Below are 15252 nucleotides of genomic sequence, written 5' to 3'. Positions count from 1 at the left end.
CCCCCCCGCCCCTCGAATATAGTTTAGATTTGAATCGTATGGCGTCAGACGTCAGATGCGCGTGTACGATAACGTCAATGTGTGGTGTCTATGTAAAACGAGGTTTATACGAAGTGTCCAGAGTGTGCCATAGGTACAAGTGTATGTTTGTTGAATCATAGATCTTTGATTTGTTGTGAGTTAGGTATACGTATAGTACAGGGCGGACACTTCATACAATCGCTTTTACACGTGCGTATGTGCGGATGACCTACTAGAAGTTTTTTTGACCTGGTGATCTGACTTGTCACTAAACAGTGTCATCTTACTTTTAGGTGCATTTTTCGGGTTCCGAAACTTAAAAGAATAAACGGAACCCTTATAGGATCACTTTATTGCCCGTCCGTCTGTTCGTCTGTTCGTCAAGACCATTGAAATTAACATCTAATGCTTATATCTACGGTCCCTTGAAGCTGTAAAAGAATCAAGCTTCTAAAACAACGCAATTCAAAGTTACAAACATCTTTAGCCTTTCATACATTTCGTAGGGGTATCAAAACCTATAGGACCTACTACTCCCATAGACTAAGAATCATGAAGCAAGAAACAAGGACTTACAGCACAAGTAAAGATACAGAACTCTATAATAAGGATGACGACTCCAGCCGGGTCTGCATGACAACCGCGCCGCGCGCGGCGCGAATTAAGTATATTGAGCGCTTCGAGCAATAGCCGTTTGACCTCCATCTACGTAGATAGCATTTGTATCGTTTATTGGTCCAAGCGCTCGATATAATTCGCACTACGCGCGGCGCGGTTGTCATGCAGACCCGGCAGGCATAATGTTTCATTTCCCGCGTAAAACATGTTTACCCTAGCGAGTTATAAACTGTTAGCAACAATACATAGATAATTATTATTCTGAACATAACTAGATATTTACGTAAACATCTATGAATATGAACTATCATGTATTGCATACAACAGTAGTACAATATTTTGAATAAATTGGTTCGGGTAGTACGGTTGGAAAAACGCTTGATTCAACATAGATAAACAAAGGACAACGGAACCAATTTAACATATCATCACGCCTCTATCCCCGGAGGGGTAGGCAGAGGTGTATAGTCTACTTATACAGCCACTCCTCGCCAGTGTTTAACTCCCATATAATACGAGGCGACGTCATAACTACCTCCGTGGTCCAGTGGTTGAGTGTTGGCCTCACGATCCGGAGGTCCCGGGTTCGATTCCCGGTGGGGACATATCACAAAAACTACTTTGTGGTCCCTAGTTTGGTTAGGACATTACTGGCTGATTAGTAGATTGTCCGAAAATAAGATGATCCGTGCTTCGGAAGGCACGTTAGGCCGTTGAACCCGGTTACTAATTACTGATGTAAGTAAGTAGTCGTTACATGAGCCATGTGCGGCCTTTGGCGGCTTAATAGTAACCCTGACACCAGGTTTGATGAGGTAGGTACTCCACTTCATAACCCACACGATAGAAAAAGATACGGGGCGAACCTATTACCATTAACCGGGCATAAATCCTGGCAACCACGTGATATCAATTATCTATGATCCAAATATTCAAACTAGTAAAAGTTGAATTCTGTGGTGTAGAGCCTAAACCAGGATTCGAACCTGTGACACTACGATGCAAGTTACGCGATTTCCGAACATGACTATCATGGATTACCAATGTAATCTTCACATTATAACAAAGTCTTAACAAGACCACGACACCTTATACGTAAGAAAACTTATAAATGTCGTGAGTTCCGACAGAGGCGACGTCAGGTCACGAAACTGCCAAACCGAATTACCTCGGCCAAAGAACAATGAACCGTAAATAATACCTTAGTTTAATTCTCTATTATTAGGACTCCTAATACAGTTCAAGGTTTTATTAGGAATTGGAGGTATGACTGTTTTCAAATCGCTACATCCATTTACCTACAAAGTAAGATGCCAAATAATCTGAACGCTAGAATTGAAGTCGTAAGCTGTATGGTTACAAGTTATCATCATCATTAATTTAAGAGCCACGCTCTTGTCGGTGCAGCATTTTCCATGCTCCTTTTTAAGGAAAAATAGGGCAGTGGTTTCCCTCTTGCCTTCCGCCCCGCAGTACTCTGTCTGACGCAAGTGGGATGGCGCCCAGAGTACAAGTAGTGGTTACAAGTTATATCGCCCTTTATTTTTTTCTATTATGTGGGTTGTAAGGCCGGGTTTCCACTGACGCGGAGATGGGCGGAGAAGAGCGGAGATGTGCGGATTTGACCAATCACAGCGTTTGACACTCTCTCCCTCACGGTGATTAGTCGATTCCTGCACATCTCCGCTTCTCTCCGCTCAGCTCCGCGTCAATGGAAACGCAGCCTAGAGGCCCCTGAAATGGCTCATGTAACGACTATACAGAGTGTTAGTGACAAGGGGATGATTCAGACCATTATTTTGAGTTGATATTCACAACGAAAAAGAATCCGCTGGATATTAACTCAGAATCATGAGCTGAATCATCTTCCTCAGTATTCGTTACGATGTCATTAACACTGTATAGTTAGTTGCTGACGCAAATAGCAGACCAACAGCTTAAGGTGTCGAGCACGGATCATCTTACTTTTGGACAATCGGATGATCAGTCTGCAGTGTCCTAATCAAACTAGGAATCTGAAAGTGATTTTATATGTTTATGTCACCACTGGGACTCGAATCCGGGACTTCCAGATTGTAAGCCCACCAATAAAACCTCCTGTCTTACATTTCCGTATTCATCACACTACATATTGTGTTTAAATGCGGGTTGGTAGACTTCCTGATGTTCCCACATAAATAATATCTAACAGTATAAAATGTAGTCAATTTTGAACTCCTACGCAGCTTGTTCGGTTGCGCTTGTTAAACGGAAACGATTGAGAAAGGTGGGCAATGATTGGCGCGGTCATTTGATGTGGGTGACCATATAAAATGTTTGTAAATTAGTAGCTTTAACTTATTTGCTGAATTAGACGTGAATTGGATAGCAACAACATTAATGCTTTACTCAAAGTCGAACAACAGTCATAAATAACAGCCAGTCAACAGACAGCCGGTAAACAGACAGTCGGTCAACAAACAGTCGGTCAACAGATAGTCAGTCAACAAGACCGAGATAGTCCTTTGATTTATAAGATTCTCTTGTTGGTTCTTTCGAACGTCCTAATTCAACTTATCTGCTGAACTGGACGTGATTGGGCAACAATATTCATGTTTTACTCGAAGTCTAACTAACTGTCGACAATAACAGCCAGTCTATAGACAGTCGGTCAACAGACAGACAGGCAGTCAACAACTCTCTGTTGGTATTTTCCATCGTGATAGATTTTAAGCAACAGAAAAACATTGTTTCATTAAAACAGTAGCCTATGAATTACTTTAGATTTAGTGTTTCATATTAGAAAGGACACAATCTATCTGTCGGTTTTTCCGACAAGTCTGAGAAGATAAGCAGCTGAACGCAATCTGTTTTTTATTCGCTCCCAGTACAGTACAGAAGCATAATAATACATATCCATCTACATATTTCTGATAAAGCTTATATAGAATAGGCATTTTCAAGAAGAGGCGTACGATACTCGACCTTGAGTTAAAAGGTAGAGGCATTTAAAGAGGATCAGAATCCTTCTAAATGTCAGATAACATTGCAATAGCAAACATTCTGTCACCCAGTAAACTATTGGCGCTTGAGCGTTGCGTCACACGTATATTGTGTTTCGTAGTGAGTAGTGTGACTGTATTTGTGACAGTTATTGGATAAAGGCTTAGGTTGTTGACAACAACTTGTCTGTTGATGTAACTTGTCTATGTTGTTATATTTCTATTAAGATTTTTTATGTAGGTATGTAATAACTTGTATTGTACCTCTGTGATAGACCATATCTTCACTTGCCATCAGGAGAGATTGTGGTTAAATTCAAACCTTAACACATGAACAAAAAAGTATCGCCTTATACCCTAAAACTGCTCAAATCTAGGAGTATAGTACAAAATATACAAATGCCCAGATTAACTTACTCCCAGAAACAAATAATGCATCCCAGTTTGAGAGTTCCGTCAGCACCTATACTAAAAAACATTCACTTGTCCTAAAAATTCTGTACCTATACTTATGTGAGTGAACTCACTGTTTTTATTGCAATAAGACTATAATGTTCTACGTAAAAATGCCTACCTAAACATTAATAACCAATTTATCCCCATTAACATAACTCATGGTCACCGTTTTCGGCAGTCATGCGGGCAATGCCGGTCGGCGTCAGAGCGCGCGGCGGCAGCGGCGCGCGAGTGCACGCGACTCGCGGACGCGCTGCGCGACGCACGCGACCAACTAGAGCTCATGGAGTTCCGATTGCTCGAGCTGGAAGACGCACATCCCGATAAGGTGAGTTCCCGTATCCTGTTAACTCAAAAATTATGGTCACCGTACAATACCGTTCCGGGAATAAAAGTAAAGTAGTGATTTTTAGTGAATGAAGTTTGAATAGTGTTTTTGTGAAGGTCTGTTTTTGTTCTTTGGAAATATTTAATTATAATGTGTGTTGTGGTACATAAATACTGATATTTTTAGCAAAGTTTTAGTGAGAAAAGATACAGTTTTTCCATGGCATTTTCCGGTTTTCCGCCTTATCTTATTCATTAACTGGTCAGGTGAGTAAAATACCTATTATTTACGTATAGTATTTATCTACGGGTATGTAAATTTGCTGGGTGCTTAAATGAGAGAAATATGAATTTTCTATTGTCTCCGATATTATCTCGCCAGATTATTGTCAGTTGGTGGAACAATAATGTGTTTTCAAACAAACAATTAATTGTTTACGAATAGTTTGAATTGAATACGCGAAAATTGACAATCACTTATGTTTTTTTGCTTGAAAAATCCAACTTTGATGTACCATTTGAGTTGAGAATTAGGAATTATAGTAGTGCTAAAAGCAGAAGTAATAGGTTGTCTTATAATTTTTTTTTAACAAGTATTTTAGGTTAGAAATAAGCTGGGTACCAATTGTTTGGAGTGCGAACAATAATCGTCTGACACCTTGACACAATAAAGCTTCGCAGCCACTCTTGGATACCAAAACCCAGAGTGGCTACAACTTTAGTACTAGGTACAGGACGTGTATATGTATGGTTTTAGAAAATCCCACTTTTATTTTTTAAGGACTTTTGAAATTATTATACATATAGGCACCTGAATATATATATTTTTATATATTTACTTACCTATCAAAAGACTTATCTGTCCTTGGTTTTAAGATTTTGCTATTTGAATATATCTTTTTGCGATAGTGATATCATCGATGTGAGATGTTTTACGTTTATGGAACTTTATTATAATAACTTGTAGTCTCATTGTTAGTTGACTGTGAATCTATTTATAAGAAGTGAATATTTTTTATAAAGTGCATACACAAGTATCTGGTGTCAAATGTTTATGTATCGTCTAATCATCGGGCTGGTATCAAAAGTGGCTGCATTGACAAAAACGGCTACGGGCAAGTCATCTCGCAAGTGGAGGCTCTGATTACCCTAATAAGAATTACAAGTATGAGTTAAAACACCAATGTAATTAACATTGTTAATTCACAAATCGCGATTTCCCGGTTTTTCAACACATTTTTTTCGTCTCGAGTAATTCCCGGGAATTCGGAGAACGCTTATGCGGAGCCCTATTTATATTTTGGTTAGTTTAAAATATAACTTATTTACGAGGTGAATTCATTATACGGTTGCCAATTAATTAATTATACATTTACCCTTGAATGAATAATACTCATAATATGTGCAGAGTGCATTGCCTATATAAATTATAAATAAAATAATTATTAAGGTTTAAATAATTAATGTAATTCACATTCTAACGTTCTAAACTTAAATTTTCTTTGTAAAATTATTATTATTATATATTGTCGAATTTAGAGGTTTAGAGCTCGAGCCTTGTGGTGCAATTTTGCAGGACATTGCATTTATACTAGTGTTACTTAAGGCTTAATAATAATAAATAAATAAGAATAAAATAAATTCAGTGGTTTAGAGCCCGAACCTTGTCGAATTCAGTGGTTAAGAGCCCGAACCTTGTCGAATTCAGTAGTTAAGAGCTCAAATGTTGCGAATTAAATGGTTTAGAGCCCGAACCTTGTCGAATTCAGTGGTTAAGAGCTCGAGCCTTGCGAATTAAATGGTTTAGAGCCCGAACCTTGTCGAATTCAGTGGTTAAGAACTCAAGCCGGGGTACTTGTAGACGCATCTACCTTTAAAATGATTCACATCAAGATAATAATACTTATAACCACAGGAAGCAGCTAGATATTTCATACATTTCAATGCAATAGTTTAACCGTAATAACACTGGGTAGCATATATGTAATTAATACGGAAATACTGTAAGTTAATCAAATTATGCTCTAGTTATCCTTACCAGTTCCTAATAATTAATTTATAACTCTTTAACTTCTACACGCTAGTTTCCGACCAACATGTGAATACAATCAACACGTTGAGAATTTTGATGTGATGTGTGTTTGGATTCGTAATGGCTCTTTGGTTAGAGCGTTGGGTTCACGATCTGGAGACCCGAGTTCAAATCCCGATGACTTTTAGTCTTCTTTTTAGGTTTTTTGGGGTTCTGTAGCCAAATGGCAAAAACGGAACCCTTATAGATTCGTCATGTCTGTCTGTTCCTCCGTCCATTTGTCCGTCCGTATGTCACTAGCTAAAATAAATATTGTTAAAACTTGGAAAGTAGATGTATTGGGAGAACCGCAATAATAATTATTTTCACACAAAAATAGAAAAAAATAACAAAATATATTGGGGGTAGCCCATACTTAGAACTGAAACTCATAAATTTCATCAAACGCACGTGTGTGGTATCGGTGGATAGGTCTTCCAAAGTGGTAAAATGTGTCTCTCCCTCCCCCCCGTGTAACTTTTAAAATAAGAGAATTATAAAACAAAAAAAATATGTGATATTACCATGCAAACTTCTAAAGAAAATTGGTTTGAACTAGATTTATTAAATAGTTTTTTTTTATAGTACGTCATAAATCGTAAACCGCAGTTTACCTTTCATTATGTTACTTGCTCCTACGGATCCCGTCATGGACGAGTCCGACTCGTACTTGGCCGCTTTATTTGTAATATTGTACGTTAGTTTTTCGTCTAGTTAATTTTCTACGAGGGTATGTGTGCATTCTACCTTTATTATAGTTGTTTTACACTATTCGATCATTATACATGTCACAATTTCATAATGTTCAGAACAATAGTCTAGAACACGTGTCTTGTGAATTCGACTCTTGCGCACTCTTATCTCTTAGGAATCAAGTAGCATCTTTTGTATTTATAATTATGTAAACATAACCATCTTGATACTTTCCCACGATCAATTTGATCTGGGAATAGTTACTAGTATTTTCTTATTTTTAGCGTTTATTGTAAGTTTGCCTCAGGTAGCATTAACTACTTGACCGGACAAACGGCGAGCACTGACGACTCTCACTCAGTTCTATACACCTGATTCCCCATTCACTTACTTTCCGAAGTTATAATGTAGAGGTTTAGTTTAATTATATTTTATGTCAGATTGTGAGATAAATTATATCGTTTCGAAAGATTTTCGCAAGAAAGGCGTCATGCTTTGATGTTCGCTTTAGGTAATAACTGAAGGCCATTTTTAAATTGTACGTCTATTTATCTGTGTAAATATACTATGATCTATAAAACATGGAGTCTTTGAAATTGAAGGTTAGACAGGAAAAGTAAAAAAAAGGATTATTTTAGATTTTCCTTTAGACTCGATCAATACTTAATTCGTGACATACTTATTCCACTTAACAAAAAAAAACTGGGTTGAATGTGGGTTTAAGTATTTGACAGCTAAGCAAAATTTAATCCAAGTATCATACTTTTTTTTGGCTGAACTTTGCTTGGCTGTCAAATACTTAAACCCACGTTCATCCCTGGTTTATATTTTATTTGTAAGGTGGATTATGTTCAACTGTTAACGCCGCAATGGTAGCCCAAGTTCCGCTTTATCGAACTTGCTTTCAAATTCCTAACGTTTTATTCTTTTCCGCAGGGTGCTAGGGACAACCTAACTGACTCGGACTCGGGCTGCGTGTCCCCAGGCTCCCGTATTAAGGACTCGGCGTCTCCAGAGCTCAAACGAATGGATTCCGGGTACAAATCGCCGCACCCCGGCAGCCCGTGCAATCCGCGGCGCACGCTAGGCACTCCCCACGATGACTTCAAAGACGACTTCAACAAGGCACAGGTCCTCGCCGATATACTGGATAGAAATTCTGAGTCCAGCGATTCGTTAAGGAGTAATCCAGTGAAGGAGCATCTCGAACAGATGATCCTGAATGCGGCGTCCGCTGAAGACAGGAGCTGCTTGGAGCAGGTCCTCATGTTGCTGTACAATCTCCAAGCTTTAAGCAGCTCCGTCAGCGAAGATGAATGTTATCAGGTAAGATTCTCCTTTACTGTCAACATTATATTTCTTTTAGTCAAAAAGTATGGTTTGATAGTATCTTTCATGTTGGCATGGCGTTGTCAACGTCAGAACCGACATAATAACACAACAGGTGAAAACAAAATTAGAACAGAATAATCTCAAATAAATTATCCGTTGTTACAGACAAAACCGAAGAAAATATGTGATCTGAAACAAAAACTAGAAACTGACATTCCATCGCACAAAACTCATAAGGCAATAGCAACGGTCACACCGTACCAACAGAAAGGATACAAATGTGAATCACTCGAGAGTCTTTGTAGCGACGAGAGGAAACCGGGCAGCGTTCTTCAGGAGAGCGGCATCTTCGAAGGTGTCGAGACAGAGTGCAAGAGTACACAGACAGATGTCAACGAAACTTTCGAATGCACGGAACTGAACACTGAAATACAACGACTGAATAGTATTAGGGAGAAGCTTGAGAGGCAAGGTGTTAGGAATAGATCGTTAAGCAGTAAGGAAGAGGGTGATGGCCTTGAGTGCAGGTGCGTGAAATTGGGGAAGAAGCATAAGCAGTATTACGAGAGGAGACTCAAGTTCTTGGAGGGGAAGATCTCGATATACGAAGCGGCGCAAGACGTGAAAGAGGCTAAGCTTGCAGAGAGGTTGCAGAAAGAGTTTCAGCTAGAGACTAGGGTACAGGTACGCAATCTCGACTAGTTACTCAACTCCTTTGGAATACTGATAGATAACAGATTAACATTTGCATTGTGTTCACTGTGAGAACGTATTAAGTAATTGTGACTTTAGTAAAAACATTTAGAATTAATCTATCTACTCAGCCTGTATCCACCCACTGCTAGGTATAGGTCTCCTCCCTTAAAAAAAACTCTTATTAAAAATTTTAAGTAACTACAAATTCTAGAAGTTAGGATTCAACAATCAGAATCTAAAGTCGTTGTAGCCTTTCATTTACAGTTAACCCTTGAATGTATATCGGCCTAGGCGACACAATTTAAGTAACAAATGAGACATTTACCAGACAATATTCCATTCATATATGCATTCTAATAAAGTCTTATGATTTCAGGAGCTCGAAGCCCAACTTACAGAACTCCATGAGAAATACGAGCGGCTAGAAGAGGATTGTTGTGAGTTAGAGGAAATCGAAAATGATACTCGATTGCATTGGCAACAGTAAGTATAACTTATCCTTGAACCTAATAAACAACCTACCTTATTTCTATAATCAGAAGTGAGAATGGATTATAACTCATTCTGAGTATAGAATTAGGCATGATAGGAGAACAATTTCTTGATACTTTTTCGAACAAAGAGCTTTCACATCTAGATTTTTCCTTACTCAACGTCTTGTATGGTATCAAAAATTGAGGACGTAATATACGATCCCGACGATCAGATTAGCCATAGAGGCAGCCAATCAGCTCGCGACACCAAACACTTCAGGACCCCGATACCGACCCCGCCAGCGTGGTCGACGATTTCCCCCATTCAGCGCTTATCGCTATCGACCCGCTAGGGTCGATTAATTCTTTCAAATATTTTTCCTCTCAGACGACGCCCTGAGCCGAGGTTCGCGCCCAACTGGGCACCCTCAGGCCTGTTGTCTTAAACGTTGTACCGGGTGAGAGCCTTCAGCGCTCCCCATTTGTCCGGCCAAGTAGTTAATGCCATCTGCGGCAAATCTACAATAAGTCACGCCAAAAAAAAGGTATCAAAAATATGAACCAAATAATAAATCCGAGACTAAATCTAAGAGATATGGCACCACTGGAGTTGGTATCGGAACTTACGGCCTTCGTAAAGTCGTGATGGCCGAGTGGTACGAACGTGGCTCGACTATTTCAAATGCAAATACGTATGTATGTAGGCTGACAGGTAGCTTGGTCAACCTACGTGGAAGGCAAAAAAGGAGAGGATGTGCTATAACGAAATCATTCAACTCATGGCATTTGGAAGCTGATTGCTTTAGCAAACAAGCCTTTTGTTAGCGTTTTTGTTTTGTAAAGCTATATTTACGTTTATATGTAACAAAAATACAGTAACAAAGTAAATACTTTTGTAAGGGAATGTATATTTAATCAATAATGTGTTTAAAGAAAATACATTATTACTTTATCTCTTGTGGCAAAAATAAAATGATGCCTCAGAAATAATGGTAAATGAGAAAAAGAGTAATTTATTTATGTTTTACACTGAATGCGCTGTACGTAGGTACGCCATCTAGGTAACGGATGAAAACAGGCTAGGGTCCCAACACCCTTAAATACGAATAAATTCAGCTTCTTCTTATCGTGTGGGTTGTGAGGTGGAATACCAGCCTCAGCAACCCTGGTGTCAGGGTTATTATTGAGCCGCCAAAGACCCCTGCCATGGCTCATGTAACGATTACTCACTTACATCAGTAAGCAGTAACCGGGACCGAAGTCTTAACGTGCCTTCCGAAGCACGGATCATTTTACTATATAAAATAATAATAATAAATTGAACTAAAGGAGATCATCGGATTTCGGCCCAGAAGTCAAAGTGCCGGCCAAAAAATAATTTTGCTATATTCCGTTAGATCTTATCCGTCTGAGTATTTATTACTATGGCACCAAAGCTGTAGGGTCAATATCTTCGGTTTTATTCGAATTAAAAGAACTGTATTTTTCATACATTTTTGGTGAAAATGTAAAGTGCCGGCCAAGTAACAATAATGGTATATATCCTTAGAACTTATCCATCTGAGCATTTATTACTATGGCACCAAAGCCGTAGCGTCAATAATTCTGTTTTTATTCGAATTAAAAAATAAACTTGTATTTTTCATACATTTTGGTGAAAATGTGAAGTGCCGGCCAAGAAACAATATTGGTATATCCCGTTAAAACTTATCCCTTTGACCATTTATTATTATGGCACCAAACGTCTATGACCATTATTTTGGCTTTTATTGGACTTTACGTTTTAGTTTCTAAGTGAAAAGTGCCGGTCAGGAAAAACACATGTCAAAACTATCGAGAAGATACCTGTAAACATTATTCACTATGACAATAAACGTGTATGACCATTAGTTTGGCTGTTGTTGGATTTTTAAAATCTCGATTCTTGATTTATTTTGTTATAAAATAAAATATGACAGGCGCGTTATTTAAAGGATCGTCAGAATGTTTATTACTATGACATTAAACGTCTATGGCCACTATTTTTAACTCAATTAGATTTCTCAAAAATCTGGAGTTTTCATAGATACCTACACTTTGGCGAAAAAAGTTTTATCTGGCGATAATGCAGGTAAAGGCGTAATATCGTGGTCGTCTTTGGACACATTTTTATTAATCAAAAATAGGTTTTCGTTTGACCACTATCTCACCTGATGGTGATACACGCTTTAGAAGCTTATTTTTTTTTTAAGAAAAGTGAGGTACGATGCTATGTCGGCCGAGTAGCACCAGGACATTGTGGTCGGCATACATGCAAAGTACAACTACCCGACTCCTGTCTTCCCTAACAGCTACTTCAGACGTCATGCCTAAATACGAGTTTCGTCACTAGATGGCAAGCTTATCTTTGGAGGGTGGTAACCATCTACGGTCAAGATGAATCAATACCATAATTCGACCTATACTTAGGCCGTAACGTTGAGTCGAATGCAAAAACTATAGCCAACGTCATATCTAAAATCAGATAGTATTAATATAGAAGTTCACCTAACAACACACAAAACAAAAACACAAAGTATTTATCTGACTAATAACTAGTCATAGGGAAAGCTCTGCTTATTGTCATTGTTAAAATGTATATAAAAAAAGATTTTTTTTAAAAAGTCTAATAAAAGCCAAAGTCGATATTTGGTAATATAGTAAAAAAATACGTTTCAAGTCGTTTACCAAAATATTTGACTTATTTTGTTTCGCTGGCTGACATTTTCCCATTTGAACCAAAACGGAAAGAGAGACGAATAAAAGTCAAAATAATGGTCAAAAATGTTTTGCGCTAGATTATTAAATGTTCTAAAGGTCCTTTGTAATCCGCCGTACCGCAAGTTTTGCCTAAAGCACTTTATTTTTAAACAAAACAAAAAAGAAATCAAGATTTTTAAAATCCAATTAAAGCCAAACTAATGGTCATACACGTTTGGCGCTATAGAAAAAAATGTTAACAGGCATCTACTCGATACTCTCAACATGGTATTTTTGGTGGTCGGCACTTTTCACATTTGAACTAAAACGTAAATTCCAATAAAAGTCAAAATAATGGTCATAGATATTTGGTGTCATATTAAAAAATATTGAAAAGCAACTATTAGACAGATTTGACGTATTTAATTCGATGGCCGGCATTTTAACATATTAACCAAAACGGAAAGTCCAATAAACGTCAAAATAATGGTCATAGAAGTTTGGCGCCATACTAATAAATGTTCTAACGGTCCTTTGTAATACGCCTGTATCCCTTTTATTCCCAACGGACATAATATTTTTTTTACAAAATGTATGAAAAATCGAGATTTTTAAAATCCAATTAAAGCCAAACTAATGGTCATACACGTTTGGTGTCATAGTAAAAAATGTTCACAGCAATGTACTCGAAAGGTTCGACACATTTTTTTTCTCTGGCCGGCACTTTCGAATTTGGGCCGGCCAAAGTATGGAGAGCCGATGATCTCCTTTGACGTTTTTGACACAATTAGAAGTCTAATACTTCGTTATATCCTTCTTTATGATCTTTGAAGCCACTTCCTGATTCGATTATATTTACTTAGAACTATGGAGTGCATAAAAGCATTACCCGAGTCGATACAAAAGGTTGCGTTTACTTACCGTCTATGTTTTAAGTACCATCGCCTTGATAATGACAACTATGAATGTGGGTTGTGGTAACGGGTTTATAGTAGGCTGTTTGACCTCGCCCACTGTGATTTGTTTGGTTATATTTTCCATTACCACAAGAATGATCACTAGTTTACTTACAGGATGCAATTGGCATAATTTCTATAATTAAAATATAGTTATTGGCATGGCTAGGATATCAAAAGACGTATTGAATGTTATTGAAAGTTTTAAAACTGTGATTGATTTTTCGTGTAGTGTTCAAATAATATACATGAAAGTGATTTTGTTGCTTGTGATTTTCAGCACTATCATCATTATCAGTTACCATATTGCAATATGTTGCTGTAACTCTATCAGATAATCTAACAAGTTTTGCGATACGAGTTGGGCTTTATCAATCTATACTTTCGATTTTCTTTTACTGAATGTCTATTGTCTATCTATTTATCAACAATGTTGATATTATCTTCTACAAAAGCGTACATACCATTGATTTATGATACCCGATACGATACGTGGTCGACGATTTCCCTTATTCAGCGCTTATCGCTATCGACCCACTAGGGTCGATTATTTTTTTCAAATATTATCCTCTCAGATGACGCTCTGAGCCGAGGTTCGCGCCCAACTGGGCACCCTCAGGCCTGTTGTCTTAAATTTTGTATTGGGTGAGAGCCCTCAGCGCACCCCATTTGTCCGGCCAAGTAGTTAATGCCATCTGCGGCAAATCTACAATAAGCCACGTTAAAAAAAAAGAAGATACCATTACCGGTATGATATACTCATCTCTAAATATCGCTAACAGCCCAGTTTGAAGAATGCTTGACTCTCACTTTGAGGTCGCAGGTTCAAATTCAGCACGGATTCAATATAATGCTTTTTTTGGAAATCATTTTCGAATTCATGTTTGAAAATAGGATATATAGAAATCGCGCTGTCTATTCCTGAGTTACAAGAATGTCTAGTTTAAATCTCTCCTTTTCTTCCTCAGGCTTGAGATAGACTATGAGCTCTGCGCAGCGCAACTGAGAGACATGACGGAGCAACGGGAGTGTTCGCGGGCGCAGGCCGAACGCTTGATGGCCGAGATCAACAAGCGAGAATGCGCTTTAAAGACAAGAGAGGTGGGTAAATGTAATCAGGAGCGGCCTAAAGAGCCCTGATGACGCTCGGTTGGCCGAGAATTAAAAACTCTCGGCATGTCATGGGAACAAGCTACAGAGGCTGCAATAGATCGCGAGGAGTGGAAATCTGATATTCGAACCACACATCCCAACAGGGGATAATAGGATTGGAAGGAGAAGGCATGGTAGGCAAGCATGTTAAATCTACTGATAGATACCGTATCCGTATAGATCGTCCGACGAATTTTGAGCCGAAAGAATCACCACTCCACTTTTGCGACATGTTTATTATAAAGAGAAAATTTAAATCGAAAACACCAGGGTTGATGAGATTGGTAATTCACCTCACAACCCATACGATAGAAGAAGAATCGAAAAAAAAATCTGACTCGATCGGGACTTAAACCCGCAGCTCTTGCCAAACCGGGACGAGCGTGTTAACCATTACACCACCCACCACCATTACCACCACCATTACAAGTCTTGCCCGAGTCAGAAATTTTCGATTTAAATTTTCTCTTTAAGCACGAGTAAGTGTCATGTTTATTATAATAAGCAGGTAAACCTATTTTTTTACTCACAGACCAAAATCTTAGGAATATTAGGACCAAATAGTGAAGTTGTCTATGAAGATTATATTTTTAACATAGATGCCCACCAGGTCGACGTCCGCTTTAATGACGCAGATTGCCAAAAACGGAGGAACATCCGTGCTTTCAATTTTGTATTCCTTTCGATACCTCAATTTGTAGACACAGATTTTTTTGGCTATCTTTTATATCAATCGGATCGTTATTAATTGGTCTTGG

General features: G+C 38.3%; 1 protein-coding gene across 3 annotated transcripts in view; it reads left to right on the top strand.

Moving 5' to 3' along the window:
* The window catches only part of LOC126371182 (axoneme-associated protein mst101(2)), a 171010-nt gene that overhangs the window by 144738 nt on the left and 11020 nt on the right, over window positions 1–15252 (top strand). For all 3 annotated transcript variants that reach the window (XM_050016428.1, XM_050016429.1, XM_050016427.1), the window contains 5 exons: window positions 4255–4404; window positions 8104–8493; window positions 8665–9183; window positions 9572–9678; window positions 14311–14443. In XM_050016428.1, the coding sequence (XP_049872385.1) occupies window positions 4255–4404; window positions 8104–8493; window positions 8665–9183; window positions 9572–9678; window positions 14311–14443 (1299 nt within the window). The remainder of the gene's footprint in view (window positions 1–4254; window positions 4405–8103; window positions 8494–8664; window positions 9184–9571; window positions 9679–14310; window positions 14444–15252) is intronic.

Source organism: Pectinophora gossypiella, chromosome 12 (assembly GCF_024362695.1).
Source record: "Pectinophora gossypiella chromosome 12, ilPecGoss1.1, whole genome shotgun sequence".
Lineage (NCBI taxonomy): Eukaryota > Metazoa > Arthropoda > Insecta > Lepidoptera > Gelechiidae > Pectinophora > Pectinophora gossypiella.
This window is presented reverse-complemented; position numbering and strand designations above follow the sequence as displayed.